The sequence below is a fragment of the Peromyscus leucopus genome, chromosome 15 (assembly GCF_004664715.2).
Source record: "Peromyscus leucopus breed LL Stock chromosome 15, UCI_PerLeu_2.1, whole genome shotgun sequence".
NCBI classification, from domain to species: Eukaryota; Metazoa; Chordata; class Mammalia; order Rodentia; family Cricetidae; genus Peromyscus; species Peromyscus leucopus.
In genome coordinates this window covers 28,840,608-28,857,668 of record NC_051076.1, presented here as the reverse complement: position 1 = coordinate 28,857,668, position 17,061 = coordinate 28,840,608, and the positions used below count along the sequence as shown (strand labels likewise).

The window sequence follows — 17,061 nt, the reverse complement described above, 5'->3', positions numbered from 1 at the left end:
CTACATTCTGTCCCCACACAATGTACCAGGTGGATGGTCCTGATCCTGACTCCATTTCAGGGCAACCCTCTCTGCCAATCTGAAGCAGAAAGATGACTGGGCATTTCCTCTCGGGGACTGGGTATCAACTGTCGCTTAGTCCTCCCCCACCCAAGGGTGGGTCAGTGTGTGTAGCTCCCTCCTTTGTTTTTCCCATGATACGTGGTGACCCTTCCTGGAGCCTGACTTGATGGTTTAGCAGAGCTGCTTCTGTTTATCATTGTGTTGTCAAAATACCATGCACGATTCTCAAATGTTTCCCCAGCACGAGCAATGCTGTGCTCAAATCCCTATCATTTAACAGCATGAGAAGAACCCTGACCCTTCATCAAGCCCTGTTTATCACTGCTTTTTCTGTGACCCACCCCCTTCTTAGCAAGAGTCTAGAGTCTATGTCAGGCTCAAGAACTGAGTTGCAAGTCACAACCTGGCCACTCAGATGCCAGGTGGTCTCTAGGCAACCCTGACATCACTCCCTAGATACCCCCCCCCCAAAGGGAGACATGATCGGTGAGCCTTTCTAGCACCCACTCTGTGTTTCTTACCTGGAAAAGCCCCTGAGCTCTGGAAGGTGGCTTTTTAACTTGTGTGGTTGTTCATAGGTGCCATTTCCCTTTGATAGGGCTCCTCAGCAATACAGTGAGAAGCATGCACAGGAGAGGCCCTTCTTAGTTTCACACTGCCTGGGGAACTGCCTGGCTCCTGATCTTCTGCCAACCCCATGCTCCCTGCTCCAGGACCCTTGCATCACATGCCCCAAACAGCCAAGAGGAAAAGCAGCCATAGGAGTTAGAGAAGGGACCACAGCATGTGCTCGTTACTATCCTCATATGTGCAGCATCTTCTCCCTAGGGACAGGAAGGTGCCTTCTACATTTTGCATCTAATATACCGAGGAAGCACACTAAAATGCTGTACTGTACCCTGGGGCAGTGAGAGCTGCGCTCTGCTGAGGTTTTTACGATGCAGTCTCCTATGTTCTCATGAAAGTGGCATGGGACATACACCATCCCAGTGTACGGGTGAGGAAAGGGCCTGGTTCACTTCGCTGTCAGAGGAGAAGAGAGGGCACCTAAACCTGGCCTTTCAGGTCTTGCCTCTGCCCTGGGCCTGACAAAGCGCTAGGCTTGACAAGCTTCCTGCCTTCAAAAAAAAAAAAAAAAACAAGCTGGAAGTCCCAGTTTGGGGAAGTCAGAAAAGTAAAGGCTGCATTGTGATGTCCATACTCCCACATGCCAGGATTTGATCTGTGAATCTTTGTTGCTGCAATACTTCTGGGAAAATAGGAGGAGGATGAACCTGTTTTGTTCTCTGTATGGACTTGGCTCGATTGGGCCCTTTGGGTAACTACCAAATAGAAATCTCAGACACAGAGTTCAGAAGTCAGTGAAATTGTATGATTTTGATCTTAGTTATGGTAGAAGCAACGGTAGTGTTTTTAATGCCCCAAAGTCACCGCTACAACCCTCATACTCCAATGGTATCTGGAGTATGAAAAAGAAACTGGGTGTAGGGTAGGTGATTGCAGTCTCTGTTTTCACGGCCTTGGGCTGGATAATTCTTTGTTGAGGCTGTCCTATGTATGGTAGGATCCCTGATTTCGCCCCCTCTATATACCAAAAGCATCCATCCATCCCCTAGAGATGAGAAATGAAGTATCGAGATCCTGTCAAATGTCCCCCAGGGAAGCAAAATTATTTCCAGTTACTACCAGCGGACAGTCTAGCCCTGCAGGGTTGGTTCATATGTCCTGCAACCAAGGATCCACTTGCTCCTCTCCTCCAGGAGATGTGAATTCTTTCTCCCAGAGCTGATGTTGCCTGGCTTAGGAAGTGGGTGCAAGGGGAGGGGACAGAAGAAGCAGGTTAATCAGAAGAAGCAAGTAGAGACAATAGGAAAGCTTTTAGAAATAAGAAAGGTTTATTTAGCAAAAGCCACTAACTAGTGACAACATCCAGGGAGTAAGTGCACTTACATTCACAGAATCGTTTCCCAGAGAGCTGATCCGACAGCTAATGACGCAATGGTTTTAGGGAGCAGTGGGGGAGGGGAAAGCAGTCAAGCAAAGAGAATAAATAAAGGAATACAACTCATAAACAAGGTCAGCTGAGAGGAGCGAGGCGCAGACAGGTTTTTACAGACAGCATCAATAGAAGCAGGAGTCCAAGGAATATAGTTTTCAGTTCCCATATGCAGTCCATCCTGTGCAGAGAAATTCTGTCCTGCCTCTGCAACTGCGAAGCCTTGGATGCCCAAGAGCTTTCTGGCACCTGGGGCAGGCTTCAATAAGGAGCCCCTGGTGTCCATGTGTCCTCCATATAGGGCAGAGTAGAAGGAAGGAGAAAGGCAGAGTTGAGTTAGCAGAGCGAGAAGCAAGGGAGGTGGAGGATGTTGCTGGGAAGTCAGGTCCGCAATATTCCCTGTCCTGTCCATTGGCCTAAATAGAGGGTTGGTGGCTGCTGACCCCACAAGACCCCTAGATCCGTTCTTTGTGTCCCATCTCCACATACCAAGTGTGTACAGATTTGGGTCTTACTAGAGAGGATACCAGCACATGAAGGAATTCCCTAGAGAGGGCCTTAATCAGGGAAGGAGAGGGTCAAGGAAGGCAGAAATGAAGGGCAAAAGTCTTACACGAGTCTCAAGTCAGCAGCCATCTATTAACCAGTCTCTCCATTCTTCCATCTCACATCCATTTCTTCTCTCCTTTCATAGACTTTTAAAAATCATCCTCTTTCCCACATACTTCTTTTCTATCCTATAGTCCTTTCCACTCACAGTCCATACACTTCCATTTGTCTCTGATTTTATCCTCGGCTCCTGTTCACAGGAAATAGTCCTTGAGGAAACAGACCACTCGCTCTCTCTGATACACAAATGCTTCGATCCAAAGGTCCTAGGTTCAAGGAACTCTGGGTTGGGATTGAGTCAGTTAGGCTCAGCCAGACTTGATTCCTGCCAGCTGCTTCTTCAATTTTGTGGACCTCACATCTCAAATTCTTCCTTCCTTGTGTATCTGGACCTCCTTCCAATGGTTATTTAGAAAATTAACCATCAGAATCCTACCTCTTCAACTAAATGCAGAGTCGGAAAAGGATACAACAATACTGTTTATCCAAACACCCTGGAGATCTTTCTAGTCACTTCTCACAAGTCCAGAAGCATGTCCCTACTTCCCTCATACACACACACTCGTACACACACACACACACACACACACACACACACACACACACACATACACACCACCCCATCCTATTACCATCAACACCCTGATGCACTCGGGGGTAAGAATGTAAAGCTATGTTAATTTCCTTTAACTTGACTGTTTAGTTAAAAGAAACTCCACTGTGACTATAAATAAGGACCATGCTTGCGTTCAGATACATTTCAAAACAAAGCTCGGGCTGAAGATCTCCTTTTGGGCAGCTCCATCCTTATTAACTGACCCTCTGATAATACTGCAGTTTGGCCTGCAGCTTGGCCTATAGGATGACAATGAACACCCCCCACCCCAACCCCCACCAATCATGTGACTTTGAACCTGTCTCAGCTATCTCTTCAGGAGTTGGAAAATCTCCTAACATGTTAAGGTCTTATGGGGTGGAGGGGGGAGCTTTTCTCATGAGCCTAGCCAGCCTATTACTGAGTGGAGATCCCTAGACAAGGCCTGGATGGTAAGAGATTAAAGTTGCACTTTTAATACCTGTGCTCAAGGCACGCACCTTCAGAGAAGTGGGCTGGGGTGGCACAGCTGTGGTCCCTGATCTAAGTGGCAGTGATTCTGAAGGGTAGACAATCTCAACCATCAGCTTGTATCCATTTCCTTTTCTTTCTTTCTTTCTTTCTTTCTTTCTTTCTTTCTTTCTTTCTTTCTTTCTTTCTTTCTTTCTTTCTTTCTTTCCTTCCTTCCTTCCTTCCTTTCTTTCTTTCTTTCTCTCTTCCTTCCTTCCTTTCTTTTTTTTTTGTCAGTAAATACCACTATAGCCCAGTGGAGGGAATAGGTACAGAGGTAAGGCAAGGGGGATCTGGGTCTCTGAGACTTGCGCAGAGGCATGGTACTATCAAAAAGGGGTATTAGGGCAGTTCTTAGCCTCATTTATATGAGCTGGGCTGCAGGCAGGAAATGGGTTGGGGTAGGGTTTCCAAACTGAAGAATCAGGCCTAAGTAAGCTGTAGCAGCAATGAGCTATCCTCCCCCTGGCCTCTCACAGCAAGGTCCTGAACTGTCGTAACACTCCTGGCTTCCTCAGAAGCAACACCCAACACCCAGCTAGAGAAAATTCCTAGTTTATTCACTGTGACTCGTGACTCCTCTCAACTCTATACTCAGGCATTGCCTCACTTTCCCAGCAGCCCAGGGCATCCAGCCTCTACAATCTCAGCCAGGGCGTGGGGAAGGAATTCTTCTATAGCTCAGGGGAGGGGTAGGCAACTTGTAGCATCCTGATATCCAAAAAAATAAACGAAGTACCTAAGAAGGTACCAATGGCTTCCCTTTATGGTCTGCACCACAGAGACAGGAGAGTGTGTGGGTCACTGAGGCATCACCAGATAGGTTGATTAGAACCTGACTATAACAGTGGGAGCAGCAAGCCTTCCAGAACTGTGGACGGACCCTGTCCCAAGGCCCTAGGCTCTGGAATGCCCTGCTTCCACCCGCTTCAGTCATTAGCAGAATGCAGGCGCTGATTCCTGTCTCTGGGAATCCAATTTTCTGCCCCCATTTACCTTCTAAAGCAAAATCCTGACCCTCCTCTGAAGCCCTACACTCTCCTCCGCCCTGGGTGTTATTCTCAGCCGCGCCTTCCCTGGGCATCCCCTGCCAGGGAACACTTGGCATCACTGCTACCACCTCCACCAACTCCTTGCCCTGCACCTACACGGCGATCTCATCATCCAAACTGTCACCCAACTCCTGCCGCTGTAGCACATTGAGCAGGCGTGGCAGCTCCTCCTGGGACCACGAGTCACGCTCTTCGCTGTCGTCCGTGTTGGACTCATACTCTGAGGCGATGCCTGACTCCCGGAACTTGATGAGCTCCAGGCCCCCCAGGAGCGGCTCACCCTGCGCCATGGGCCGGGTATCCTCGGGCGGGAGGAAACGAAAGCACTCCAGCTTGACCAAGCAGTCACGCCTACCTAAGGGGCTGCCCGCTGGGTGGGCGAAGTCAGCCAAGCCGGCGCCCAGCAGCGGCGAGTGTAGGTCCTCCGGCTTAGGGGTGGTGGGTTCACAGAGCACAGGCAGGGCTCCTGAGCGGAAGGTGATCTCCAACAAGCTGTCCTGGGAGCCCACTGCGGGGAGACGAGGGGCAAGGAGAGGCAGTATTAGGCAAGGCTTCAAATGTGAGCTCATTTATTAACCCGTGTAGCTTGGAAAGGCCTGGTTCTGACAACTCCAGGCCCCGGAAGGGTCCTTCCTTGACTGACAACCTTGACTGACATTCTGTAGTACCCCTTGAGGGCTTTTACAGCTTAACCCAGCACCCTTCCCTTCTACCCTTGTAGCATGAGATGCACATGGATGCCGGGGAACAGCTCTCAGAGACTTGAGAAGGCTACTGAATGCCCTGTAGTGAGTGGATTTGTGATGGGGGAAAGGTACCAACCCATTCCACATTCCAAGCACGGGGTAACAGTGGAACCTTGTAAGAGGAACCGGGACAAGCAGAGTGATTGATACACAGTGGTTCCCAGCTACACTTTTTAGACACTCAGCCCTGACTCTGACTACTGCTGAGAAACCTCCATGGGCTGGCCTGTGTAACAGCCATGAGGGGTAGCATTAGGGAACTAATGGTATAGTTAGAAAAACATTCGATTTGCAATGGAGTCTAAGTGTGAGTCGAGGCTTCACTCACTCTTTGTTAATCGTGTGAGTCTGAGCTACTCACTAAGCCTCTCAGAACTGCATTTCCTCAGTTGGGCAACAGTCACGACAGTGTCTACTACTACAGAGGATGAGCTCACACATTAAAAAACACGATCACAACCACTTGCATAATAGCTGATCGGTAGGTATCTGTCAGCACACAGTCAACACAGACTTCATACATGCCAGAACCCATGCATCCATGGGCAAATTTAATGATGAAGGCCTAGAACTAGACTGCTTGTTCAGTTGTCAGTTCAGCTTGGAAGTGACTGGTATACAGATAGATACAGGTAGCAAAGCTTCTCAGACCAGGGGCCACACAGCCTACGGTCACAGTTACTCAACATTTCTCTGTGCAACAGAGTAATGAATTATGCAGTGCAGAGAATCAGCTACTAAAGAGTTTGTGGGTCCCCCAGAGTTCACAACATGATACCCCATATGGGCTCAGTATATTTTCTTTGGGAAATCCCTCTGAGGAAAAATGGGCTTTCTTGGAATATAAAGTGACTGAGCTCGCTATAAGGACAGAATGGACAAATGCGCAGCAGTATCTCCTAGGGAACTTCAAGGTCAGGTCTGGGTAGCAGATAGAAGGCAGCCAAGATATACGCTGGCCCTGCAATTCTACAATGTATGAGCTGTACAGACAATAACAATGATGATGCCTGTGTTCTGTTGAAATAGAAGGGCACCATCAAGGCTCCAAGCAAAGCATTCCCAGGTTCATGGAAATAACTTCTTTCACACAGCCTGTCCACGGGGACAAAGGCTGGATGGGACCCCGGCTTACTGGCGTTCTGTCCTGATAGCTTCAGCTCCAGCTCCTGCACTTGCTTGACCAGCAGAGAGATGTGCTGGAGCATGTCCTTGTTCTGCAGAAGGAGCTGGTGCACTCGAGCCTGGGCCTCCAGCCTTGCCGCAGCCTCAGCAGCCAACTGATCCTTCAGCAAGTGAACCTGCAGAGAGGAGGAGGCAGGGAGACAGAGAGGAGGAGGGGCAAAGAAAAGAGAGGGACATTACTGCAAATGACAGCTGCCAAGGGATGGCCAGGACCAGAGATGCCCCTCTCCACATTCAATTTGAGATGAAGAAACCCTGCATGGACAACTGGACACCTAGAATTGTAATTTTGGAAAAGTAGCCGAGAAAAGACAGGTCAACTGCCCGGTGGACCTCTCTCTGTGCTTCAAGGGCCATGACGTGTCGTTCAGGCAGCACTCAGGGCCCCATGTCAAGTGCAAAAGGTGGGAAAGACATGCTCACTTCCTGCGATGTCCATGTCGATAAACTGCCCTCCATCCCTATTCTAAGAACTTATTTAGTCCCCCTTGTCAACGAGTGGCAACTCATGAAAGTTGGACCAATGGCTGTGGAGCCTCCATGGGACTGGACTAGGCCCTCTGCATGGCAAGACAATTGAGAGCTTGATCCGCTTGGGGCCCCCCCTGGCGGTAGAATCAGGATCCATCCCTGGTGCATGAGGAGGCTTTTTGGAGCCCACTACCTATGATGGGACACCTCATGCAGCCTTGAGGCAGGGGAAAGGGCTTGGACTTGCCTCTACCTGATGTGCCTCCCCATGGGAGGCCTTGCCTTCGTGTCGGGGAGAGTGGGGGTTGGTTGGCAGGGGCACTGGGGGGTGGGCAGGAGGAGGGAAGAGGGAGATCTTTGACTGGTGTGTAAAATGAATGAAATTCTTAATTTAAAAAAAACTTATTTAAGCCCAACATACCACACTTTTCTAACTGCAATTTGTTTGTTTTGAGACAGGGTCTCGAATAGCCCTAGTTGGCCTGGAACTAGCTATATTGACCAGGCTGACCTTGAACTTGCAGTTACACTCTTGTTTCTGCCTCCTCAGCGCTGGGATTGCAGACATGTGGCATCACATCCAGCTTTACCCGCATCTTTTCAAAAACAAAAAGTAGCCAGGGATGGTGGGGTACATGTTGTAATCCTAACACTTGGGAAACAGAAGCAGGAGAATTTTGAGGCTGGTCTAGCCTAAGAGCAACTTCCAAGCCAGTCAGAGCTACCTAGCAAGACCCTGTCTCAAAATCAATTAAAAAATAAAATGCTAAAGCTAATATATTGACTAGACCATCACCACAGGCCCTCTCCCCAGCCCATAATCATTCCTTCTACACAGGAAGTAGAATTACATTGCTGTTAGTGAGCTGGTTGTAATAAAGCTTGGCTTCTCACACCTGGGTACCAGCTTCTCTGTCTTTCTAGTCTCTGCTTATTCTCAATGGACACCCATAGAATCCCTGATTCCTCTTTGGAAGGGGTTAAATGTTTGTTGAATGACTAACATAGTGCTCTCCTGACAACCATATAAAGCTGACGTTGGTGCTCACAGTGAGCACTCATCATTCATAGCCTTCCTGCGGTACAGGGGTCAGCCATGGCACACTCAATAGGTTCTGTACCAGCGGTGTTTACATGCCCATTCCTGGTGTATAACCCTTGAATGGAGGTAAAACCAGTGGAAGGAGATGGGGCAATTATATCCAGGACTCTAGTTTCAAAAAAAAAAATAGTCAGGAGGTCAGTATTCACACATACGTGGTTCTTGTACTAGGAAGTGGATCAGGGGGACTTTAAGAGGCTCTTGAGAAAGGGCATGGATGAATTTTGTCACCTGGAACCAAGTCAGCCTATAGGGAACATGGGTTTCTTGGCCTCAAACCATGGTGTTAACAAAGCACCAGGGAGGGTGGGACGTGGGCTGGGAGAGAGCTGGAAAAGAGGAAGCCTCCATTGGTTCTTTCTCAGGAAAATGCTCCCCATTCTGAAAGGCAGCATTCTCTACAAATTCACATTTTGCCGAGGCTGACCAAGGTACTTACAAACCTCTGCATCTGCCTTCTTGGGACACAGTACCAAGAGAATTGTACTCTGGTACAGCGGATGCTTCCTTCTCTGCCCAGTTCTTAAGGCCTGGCCTTGCACTTGGCTCAGCTTTGAACTGAGCAAGAGCATTAATGAGATTTGCTGCCACTTTCCATTAGTGGGTCCCCAAGGCTGGGCTCATCCTTCCCCAGGGAAATGATGCCTAATGAATCTAAAGAAAAATCTGGCCTCCATAAAGGACTGCTAAGGACAGAACTCTTGTTTGGATCGGGATGTCCGCCTCCTTTGCTGTTTCATATTCCTGGGAGGGATCCGCAGAGGGATGAGACCAAGAAAAGACATGTCAGTAACAATGTAGGCTGGGGTTCTGATGTAGGGTAGCTAGGAAACCTGTAGCTTCCTTGGAAACAGAGGCATGGAGAAATTTCACCCAGGGGTCCCCTAAATCCTGCTGAATCTAAGAAACAGGGAAATGGCTGTGGGAAGCCCCCTCCTGTATCCCCCATAGGACAGGCAAGCTCAAAACTCTACTTGCCAGTTACTGTTACATGAAATAAAAGTATCAGTGAAAGGATTCTCCCATCTATCTAATCACTCAGTAGATCTTTCATTTTCTACTTACTTTGGAATCAAATAGAAATATAAGACAGAAATACGGAGCATGGCTTTTCAGTGGATAAACAGAGCAGAGTCCTGCACATCACTAATTAGCATCTGATACGGGCTTCCTACACACCTGCTACACCCTCCAGTACCAGCATCCCCAACAGAATAGACCATTAGGAAGCAAGCATGGAACTAGCAGCTGGGGGGCTGGAGTCTTGACTTACTCCTGAGACAACCAACTACAGGCAGTTTACTTTTCCCTGGGCCTCAGCTGCCGCATCTGTCAGTGGAGAGTGCTGGCTAGGGCCTGAGACGGTCGATTCTGCCTTCAGACAGACCGTCGTAAACACTGGGGGCCACTTAAAAAAGTCCTCAGATCCTATGGTGACATCTGAGAATTAGGAAGGAGAACAGAAAAAGATGTTCCTTCCTGCAGAAGTTGGAGGAGTATTGGAAGCTTCTTTGGCAGCTATCCAAGTTCCAAAGGTAGAGTGCCATCAACACCCGAGAGACTACCCTTGAATCCTATGCTCCTGGTAAAACCTATTGACATTAAGTGCCATGAGCAAATACCCCAGAGGGTAAGTGCCTCTTGTCCCGGATTACATCAGAATTTTACCTCTGCGAGTGCAGAGCTGTATCATTTCAGATGTTTTCATGCTCCACGAGCACAGAAACAATGCCCTGCTGTCCCTGCCCACGCCGGCACTAATGAGCCTCCAGCTTCTGCAGCCACGTGGAGCGGCATCAGGCGTGAGGCTCAGACCTCAGCGCTGCAGAACTAAAACCAGGCCAAGTGGGGACAGCGCAGCTTAGAGTTCTCCAAACTCTGAGACCAAGTTTGTACAGACTTGGAGTGTTAAAATGAGGTAGTGTTAGCCGGGCGGTGGTGGCGCACGCCTTTAATCCCAGCACTCGGGAGGCAGAGGCAGGCGAATCTCTGTGAGTTCGAGGCCAGCCTGGTCTACAAAGTGAGTTCCAGGAAAGGTGCAAAGCTACACAGAAACCCCGTCTCGAAAAGCCAAAAAAAAAAAAAAAAAAAAATGAGGTAGTGTTAGCTTCACCCTTGGTTTGGGCTCCGTTTCTCAACTAGGGCAGAAGTCGAAGGTACCACCTTGTCCCCACTAGCGACACACACAAATCATGGATATTTATCTTTAGCATACTTTTCGGTCAGAGAGTTGAACATTTCCCCCAAAACTGACCGCAGTACTTTCTGAAAAGGCAACTGTGGAACGTCTCCTCTCCAGAGCTATGGCACCTTGGGTGTTGGCTCTTCCATTCAGACTAAGCCAGTGGCACAAACACAGCATCGTGGCACTAGAGCCACACTTAGTGTTGGCATCCAGCTCCGCATCCCAATCCCAATATAATGTGTATCACACCAACCCTGATCCCTCCAGCTCCGCACCACTTCCCCAAACTCTGACACTCAACCCTCAACCCACCCGCCGACCACTTTAGACCCTCGCCCCGCTCACTCTCCGGCCTACTTGCCTGGACTCCAGCTCCTCCATCAGAAGTGGGGGCAGGGCCAGGCTGAAGTTAGGGAGTGAGTGGCAGGCACATGGAAATGGCAGTGGAGACAACCAGAGCAATTTGCCCTCCCCCCCCCTTCCCCATACCAGATGGACAGCAGAGGCGGGCAGCGCTGTCTCAGCATGCATTTGCCGGGGACTTGGGCAGGGCTGGGGACGGGGAGAAGCCACAAGGACGGACGCTACGTGGAGGGCCAGGGTGGGGGGTGCAGCGCGTTCTGAGCACTGTTTCTCTAAGCACAACACACAATATCACAAAGCATCCACAACAAATTACTTGTTCCTAAATAAGCAGAAGTAGCAACAGGCAGAGGAGATCTTTAAATAGTACCAATGAGCTTCACTATCATTTCCCCAAGAGCTAGGCTAGGGCTTGGCAAACTGTAAACATATCTGTCCCACTTAACAGCTGTCAGCCAGCCACAAGCCTGGAGCCAGGCAGGCCCAGCATGCTGCTGTGCAGGCACCAACTACAGCCCAGGTACGATTCAAGGTGTGGCTATATTTTTCATCCACACCCTTGAACTTCTGGTCTATGTGAAAGCGGAAGCTAATGCAGCCAGGCGAGCCTCATGCTGGGCTGGGAGAGCCTCAGAGGGACTGGGGTAGTTCACTATTTACGCACTGCAGAATGACCTGGAACGACTTAGGAGTTGGTTAACATCATCTTGGCCCCTATGTGTTCAAGGCCAAGGGAGGCCTGTTCAAGATCAGCACTCAAAGAATTGAGGTGAGGCTGGAAGAGGTCTTGAGGTCTTAGAAAATGTCACAGCAACATCAGAAAGAACTACACATGGCCCTAAAGGCAACAGCCGAATCAGATTAGAGTATGAGAGCGAATGCGATGGAGGGACATCAAGAATATAATAAGCAGCTTTAAGAGCACACATTATCTGCAAGAGATTGGGGCTTTGCCTCTAGATTTTAAACTGAGAAGTGTTATAGGAAGATTGGGGAGCTCAGAGAAAGGGAAATTATGTTCTCACCCCCAACGCTAAGATGACAGTTACAGCTACTGAATTCTGGGGACTACTGGTAGTTCAGCAAAAGACCTTGCACTGTTCTAGCAGTAGTCTGATGGAACGAGTGAGAGCTGACTTCCCCGGAACTCATCAGTCCTGCAGAAGACCCAGGCATGCTGCAGATGGCCTATTGCAGGTGTGAGAAAGACGCCAGGATGACCTGCTATGAACCCACTTAATAACCGACTTTAGATGGAGATGATCACTGACGTATAGATGATTATAACTGATTACAGATGGAGACAATGACAAAAAGTCCCTTGACAAAAATCCTACAGAGCAAGAAAGGCTTGAAGAGGCTGATTTAAGACCGAGCCCACCTGCAGGACCAGGGAGCCAAGGGCCAGCTAAGAGGTACAGCTGTACCCTACTGCATCCTTGGCAGTAAATGTAAGATGCAGATGGAAGGAAGGTGGTCAGAGACTGACTACAGAGACTACGGCAGAGACAGATAGAGGACTATGCTCAAGAAGCCATCAAATGACCTTGAGTCTAGTTTGATCGGAAGATTAGAAGTCTACCACTCTACTCAAAGTCATTACTGCCCTATGGCGGCCTTTCATCAAATCACTGCTTGAGCTGAGAGTCTAGCAGCTCACTGGCGGCTATATCCAACAGATTCTGAGTGAATGAGAGGCTTGGACTGACCAATCTGGAGAAATGCCTAGAACTTAGAGAGAGGCTCGTGAAACGGATCTGGAACACGACATTGTTCCCTTCCCTTTCCCGAGACTCACTTGTCTTCTAAGGAGAGAGGCAATTAGAATAGGGCAGGGCGTGGATGTTTTGTTAAGACAGATACTTGCTATGCCGGAAAAACCGCTCTTAGGTTTGGTCCTGACGAGGCAGACCTGTGGTAAGCTGCGGGTCTGACTGAGTCCTTCCTTCTACCGCCACACCGCTGTGTGCAGATTCGACACTTGCAACCGGCTTCTCTTTAGTACTTAGCCGAGACATCAAATTCAGATGCCCTCTGCTCATAAAACACCATGAATATGCATCAGACCTACTCTTAGATAAATAATAATTACTTGGGAATTGATATGCTGAGAGAGAATTGTTTGGAGAATGGATCTGTATTCAATGGGAAACGTTGGGAAATGCTGAGCGTCTGGATGGGCCGGGGCTGAAATGCTCAGGCTTTGTATTCCTGTCATCCCCCACACTGAGGAGGAGGAGATTCTCAGACTGCCATGCTGTCATTAGCCAGAGATGGATTCTTTCATTTGACAAAGAATGGTATTTTTTTTCCTCCAAGTAAAAGAAGCCATTAGTGACATTCCCTTTTCTCTGTCCCTGTTTTGGAAACACCTGCAAATCCTCCCACCAGCACGGCACATCCTTTGGTTTCATAGTCAGATCTCCCACCCCGACGACACTTCCACGATTCTCTCTACTACCCTGGAGCATCACCCCACTGATTCCCCTCTTCTGAGATGTGGAGCAAAAGTGACCACCAGGCAGGTGCCTCAGGTACAGTCAGTAGAGGCTGGATGACAAGAGAGCTCTTTCAGGCCAAGCCATAGCAGACATTATTAAGGACAGGCTGCTGAATGTTTCCAGAGGATTCACTTCATCCAGGAGCCAGAGGAAGAGGAAGAAGAACACACAGAAGGATCAGTCAGTTCTCCCTGGAGGACTCTGTTCCCTGGACTGAACACAGAAAATCTCAGCACCCAGTCAAGCCTTAGCAGATTCAGAATGCTGGTGCACACAGTTGCCTTCACAGACAACTTTCCAACCATCCCATCCCATCCTCCTGATTACCTTCATCTCCCCACATAAAGCCTGATCCTGCCTGGCTCTGGCTTTAAACTTCAGCCTTTATATGGAATGGACGCATGTGTGTTTACCATTCCCTGACTTGCCCATAATCGAGAGAAGGCTCAGACTACTGAACTCCAAGGCAGTATGGATGACAATGCCCTCCATGGACATCGGATAGAAGGGATTCCCTGCTGAAAGCAACAAGGGCAATCAGCTCAATCCTCTCCCACAAAGCAGCAAGAGCCCAAACAGACTTCAGGGCACAAACTCCATCTGGATGCTAAGAGGTAGCCAGTTCTCAAATGGCTCAGATCATCTACCTAAAGTCCTATAAGTTCGTTGCTATTATAATGAATTCCTAATCAAATACTGTCTGGAATAAGTAGGTCACTAATGGAAGCTTGAGTACCTGTTACGGTCAAGAGTGTTTGGGATGCCAGAGCAGCAGTCTGTGCAGGGATGCTGGGCACAAATCTATACTTGGAGTTGTTTCTAAGAGTTGTCATACCTGTCCTCACTCCAAAGGCATCCCTTCCCACCCCAAACACGAGGAAAGGGAGGGTGGGACTGTGTACATCTTTTTCCTTGGTAAAGTCAAGGCATTATCCAACAACGATCAGCCAAAGCCAGCCAAGCCTAACTCGGAGCGAGGGATACATGGGGAACCAATGTGTTTTTTCATTTTAACCATAGCCCCATCTGTCCCCCTCCCCTTTCGCCTCCTAGAACCCCCGACAAGCAATGGTCCAATAGCATGAGCAATTCCTTAGAGCTCCCTAGGATTTAAACCTGCCCTGAGCCCCTTGCTAGGGAAGGTGCGTCAAGCCCATGAGAGTGGAGCCTGTGAAGAAGGGAGGAGGCTGAGGAGAACCTGGGCCACAGCCACTTGTGTCTGCTGCTGCTGCTGCTGGAGGAGCTGCTGGAGGAGCTGCATCTGGTGGTGAGTAGACAGGGGCGTCCCTGTGCCCAGGCCTGGTGGCTTTGAGGAAGAAGAAGGGAGCAGCATGCGAGGTGAGGCGGTCAGCATGGGCTCCTGAGGATGGGGTGGGACCTGAGGAGAGAAGACAAAACATGGCTCATAGGCAGAAGCCACCTCTGAGGTCCCCACTCGCCCGGTAACAGTTGCGATGGGTACACGGGCAGAGGGGGAACCCGTGTGCTGGAGATGCTGTATCTTGAATGACGGAAGTAGTCCCAGAAGAAATACTGGTACACCTGGGCATGGACCACAGAGCCAGGAAATTCTATCTCCATTCCTTGGGAACATCGTTTGCCAATAGGGTGGGAGGCAGGCAGCTGATAAAATACTGGTTTTTTTAACCTCTCATTTCCAGTCATGTACCTTTCTGATGAATTGGGGTTCTAACTTTAGAATCTATGTCTGTACACACAGCTGCCTAACATGTCCCTATGAGAAGAAGAGGGAGAGATGGCCTCCCAGGGTCAGACATTCCTCCCTCTCCCATCTCTTCTCACAGTGAAGGAAGAACATGTGGACACCGCAACAAAGGACCCAGAGGGACCTCTGTTAGTTAGGTGGCCACAGCTGCTATCTCTTTCTCCTGACCTTCAGACATGCAGGAAGAAGGCACCCAGGGACAAAGGCCTGCTGCCCCTTGTAGAGAAGTAACGGGCAGCAGAGGAAACAGGACACAGGTGTTTCCTCATGAACTGGCCAAATCTAAGACGGAGGATGGAAAGTGCCAGCCAGCTTCCTGGGAACCCAGGGGTCAGGAACTTTCCTTTCCGATTTTATTTTTCTTAGTTTAGTTGTCTTCAGGTTTGAATTTAGTCTTGGGGTTCATGGGGTTTGTTTGTTTCCTGGGTCATATCAGAAGCTCCCCTAAGCCTTAGTCATCCCGCCTGTGGAATGTGAGGCTGAGGGTGATGAGGCCTGACTAACGTGGTCTCAGTTTCTAACATGCAGTGAGCCAGATTCCAGACTCAAAGCTATTATCCAGGAGTTTGTTTGTTTGTTTGTTTGTTTGTTTATTTTTTCCCCTGAGACAGGGTTTCTCTGTGTAGCTTTGTGCCTTTCCTGGAACTCACTTGGTAGCCCAGGCTGGCCTCGAACTCACAGAGATCCACCTGGCTCTGCCTCCCGAGTGCAACCAGGAGTTTTAAAGGCACACAACCATTAAACAAGGTGAGAGGGCTCAAACAGACTTTTTTTTGTTTTGTTTTGTTTTTTAGCTAAGTCACATGATTACCTGTATCATACGGGTCTGTGGATGAGCCCTGCACAAATATCACAAGATGCTTTGTGTAGGGAGAAAAGGGCTAGAACGTTGACGGAACCCCCAGGTGGGCGACACACTTCAGAAACGAGCTCCACACTTCCCTCACATGTGTGCAGGCAGGTGGAGGCTGAATCTGTCAGAGGCGCCAGGACCACACGTGAAGATCACCTACCGTCGAGTCTAGGTGGGAGCCTCCTTCCTTCCCTACAGCGTCCAGGTCTGTCACACCTCGGCTGAACTCGAGAACATCGTTCCCCGGGAGCGGGACATCCACGGCGTCGATGTCGGTCTCCTCCGCGGTGGCCGAGGAGGCCCTCTCGGCTCCAGGGAGCTGGCGGCCTGCAGGGACAAGGGGGCAGGGAACGCGACATAAGGGACACTATTCCCTCTTTATTTTGTTAGTTCTCCGTTAGTCAAGCCCAGGCATGCCGGGGGTTCCTCTGACATTTTACACATCCTTTTGTTCGAGGACATGAATACACCTTTTCAACCCAGTACGCTACTTCTATTAATACCATTGTAAAGTTCAGAAACAAATGAACATTTCCTCAAGCTGGATGCAACAGCTTCACTGCCTGGCACATTTCTATCAGCAAGGTATAGAGACTATAGAAGAAAGGGCTAGGGCGGGGCCGGGGGCGGGGCCGGGGCGGGGGCGGGGCCAGGGGCGGGAGGGCTGTCATCTCTAAGGGAGCTCAGGACTCATTTTCCCAGCCTGGCACTTACTCTCATAGTTCCACAGAGAAATTTTTTTTACCCTATGTTTGGGATTAGGTTTATCACTATGTTTTGTTTTGGTGTTTTGAGATGGGAGGCTTCACTCTTGTAGCCCAGGATAGCCCAGAACTCACTCTCTAGCCAAGGCCAGCCCCAAACCTATGCCTATTTTCCTATCTCTGCCTCCTGAGTGCTGGGATTACAGGCATGGGCCACCATGCTCCTCTAGGGTCACCACTATTATCTTCAAATACAATTTCTTAATTGTTTTCCGAGACCGAGCAGCAGCTAGAAAATAGAGCCGGGTGGTGATAGCAGGTTACAGAGAATGCTGATTTCCTAATGCTGGAGCTAGCCCAGACAACCAACTGTCAGGCAGGTATCTGTCTTGTGGACCAG

General features: G+C 49.3%; 1 protein-coding gene across 2 annotated transcripts in view; it reads right to left on the bottom strand.

Annotated features, from left to right (window-relative positions):
- Nucleotides 1–17,061, bottom strand: part of C15H1orf226 (chromosome 15 C1orf226 homolog) — a 300,724-nt gene that overhangs the window by 13,639 nt on the left and 270,024 nt on the right. For both annotated transcript variants that reach the window (XM_028864336.2, XM_028864337.2), the window contains exons 7-10: nucleotides 16,118–16,284; nucleotides 14,577–14,756; nucleotides 6,707–6,872; nucleotides 5,181–5,333 (exon numbers count right to left, since the gene is read on the bottom strand). In XM_028864336.2, the coding sequence (XP_028720169.1) occupies nucleotides 5,181–5,333; nucleotides 6,707–6,872; nucleotides 14,577–14,756; nucleotides 16,118–16,284 (666 nt within the window). The remainder of the gene's footprint in view (nucleotides 1–5,180; nucleotides 5,334–6,706; nucleotides 6,873–14,576; nucleotides 14,757–16,117; nucleotides 16,285–17,061) is intronic.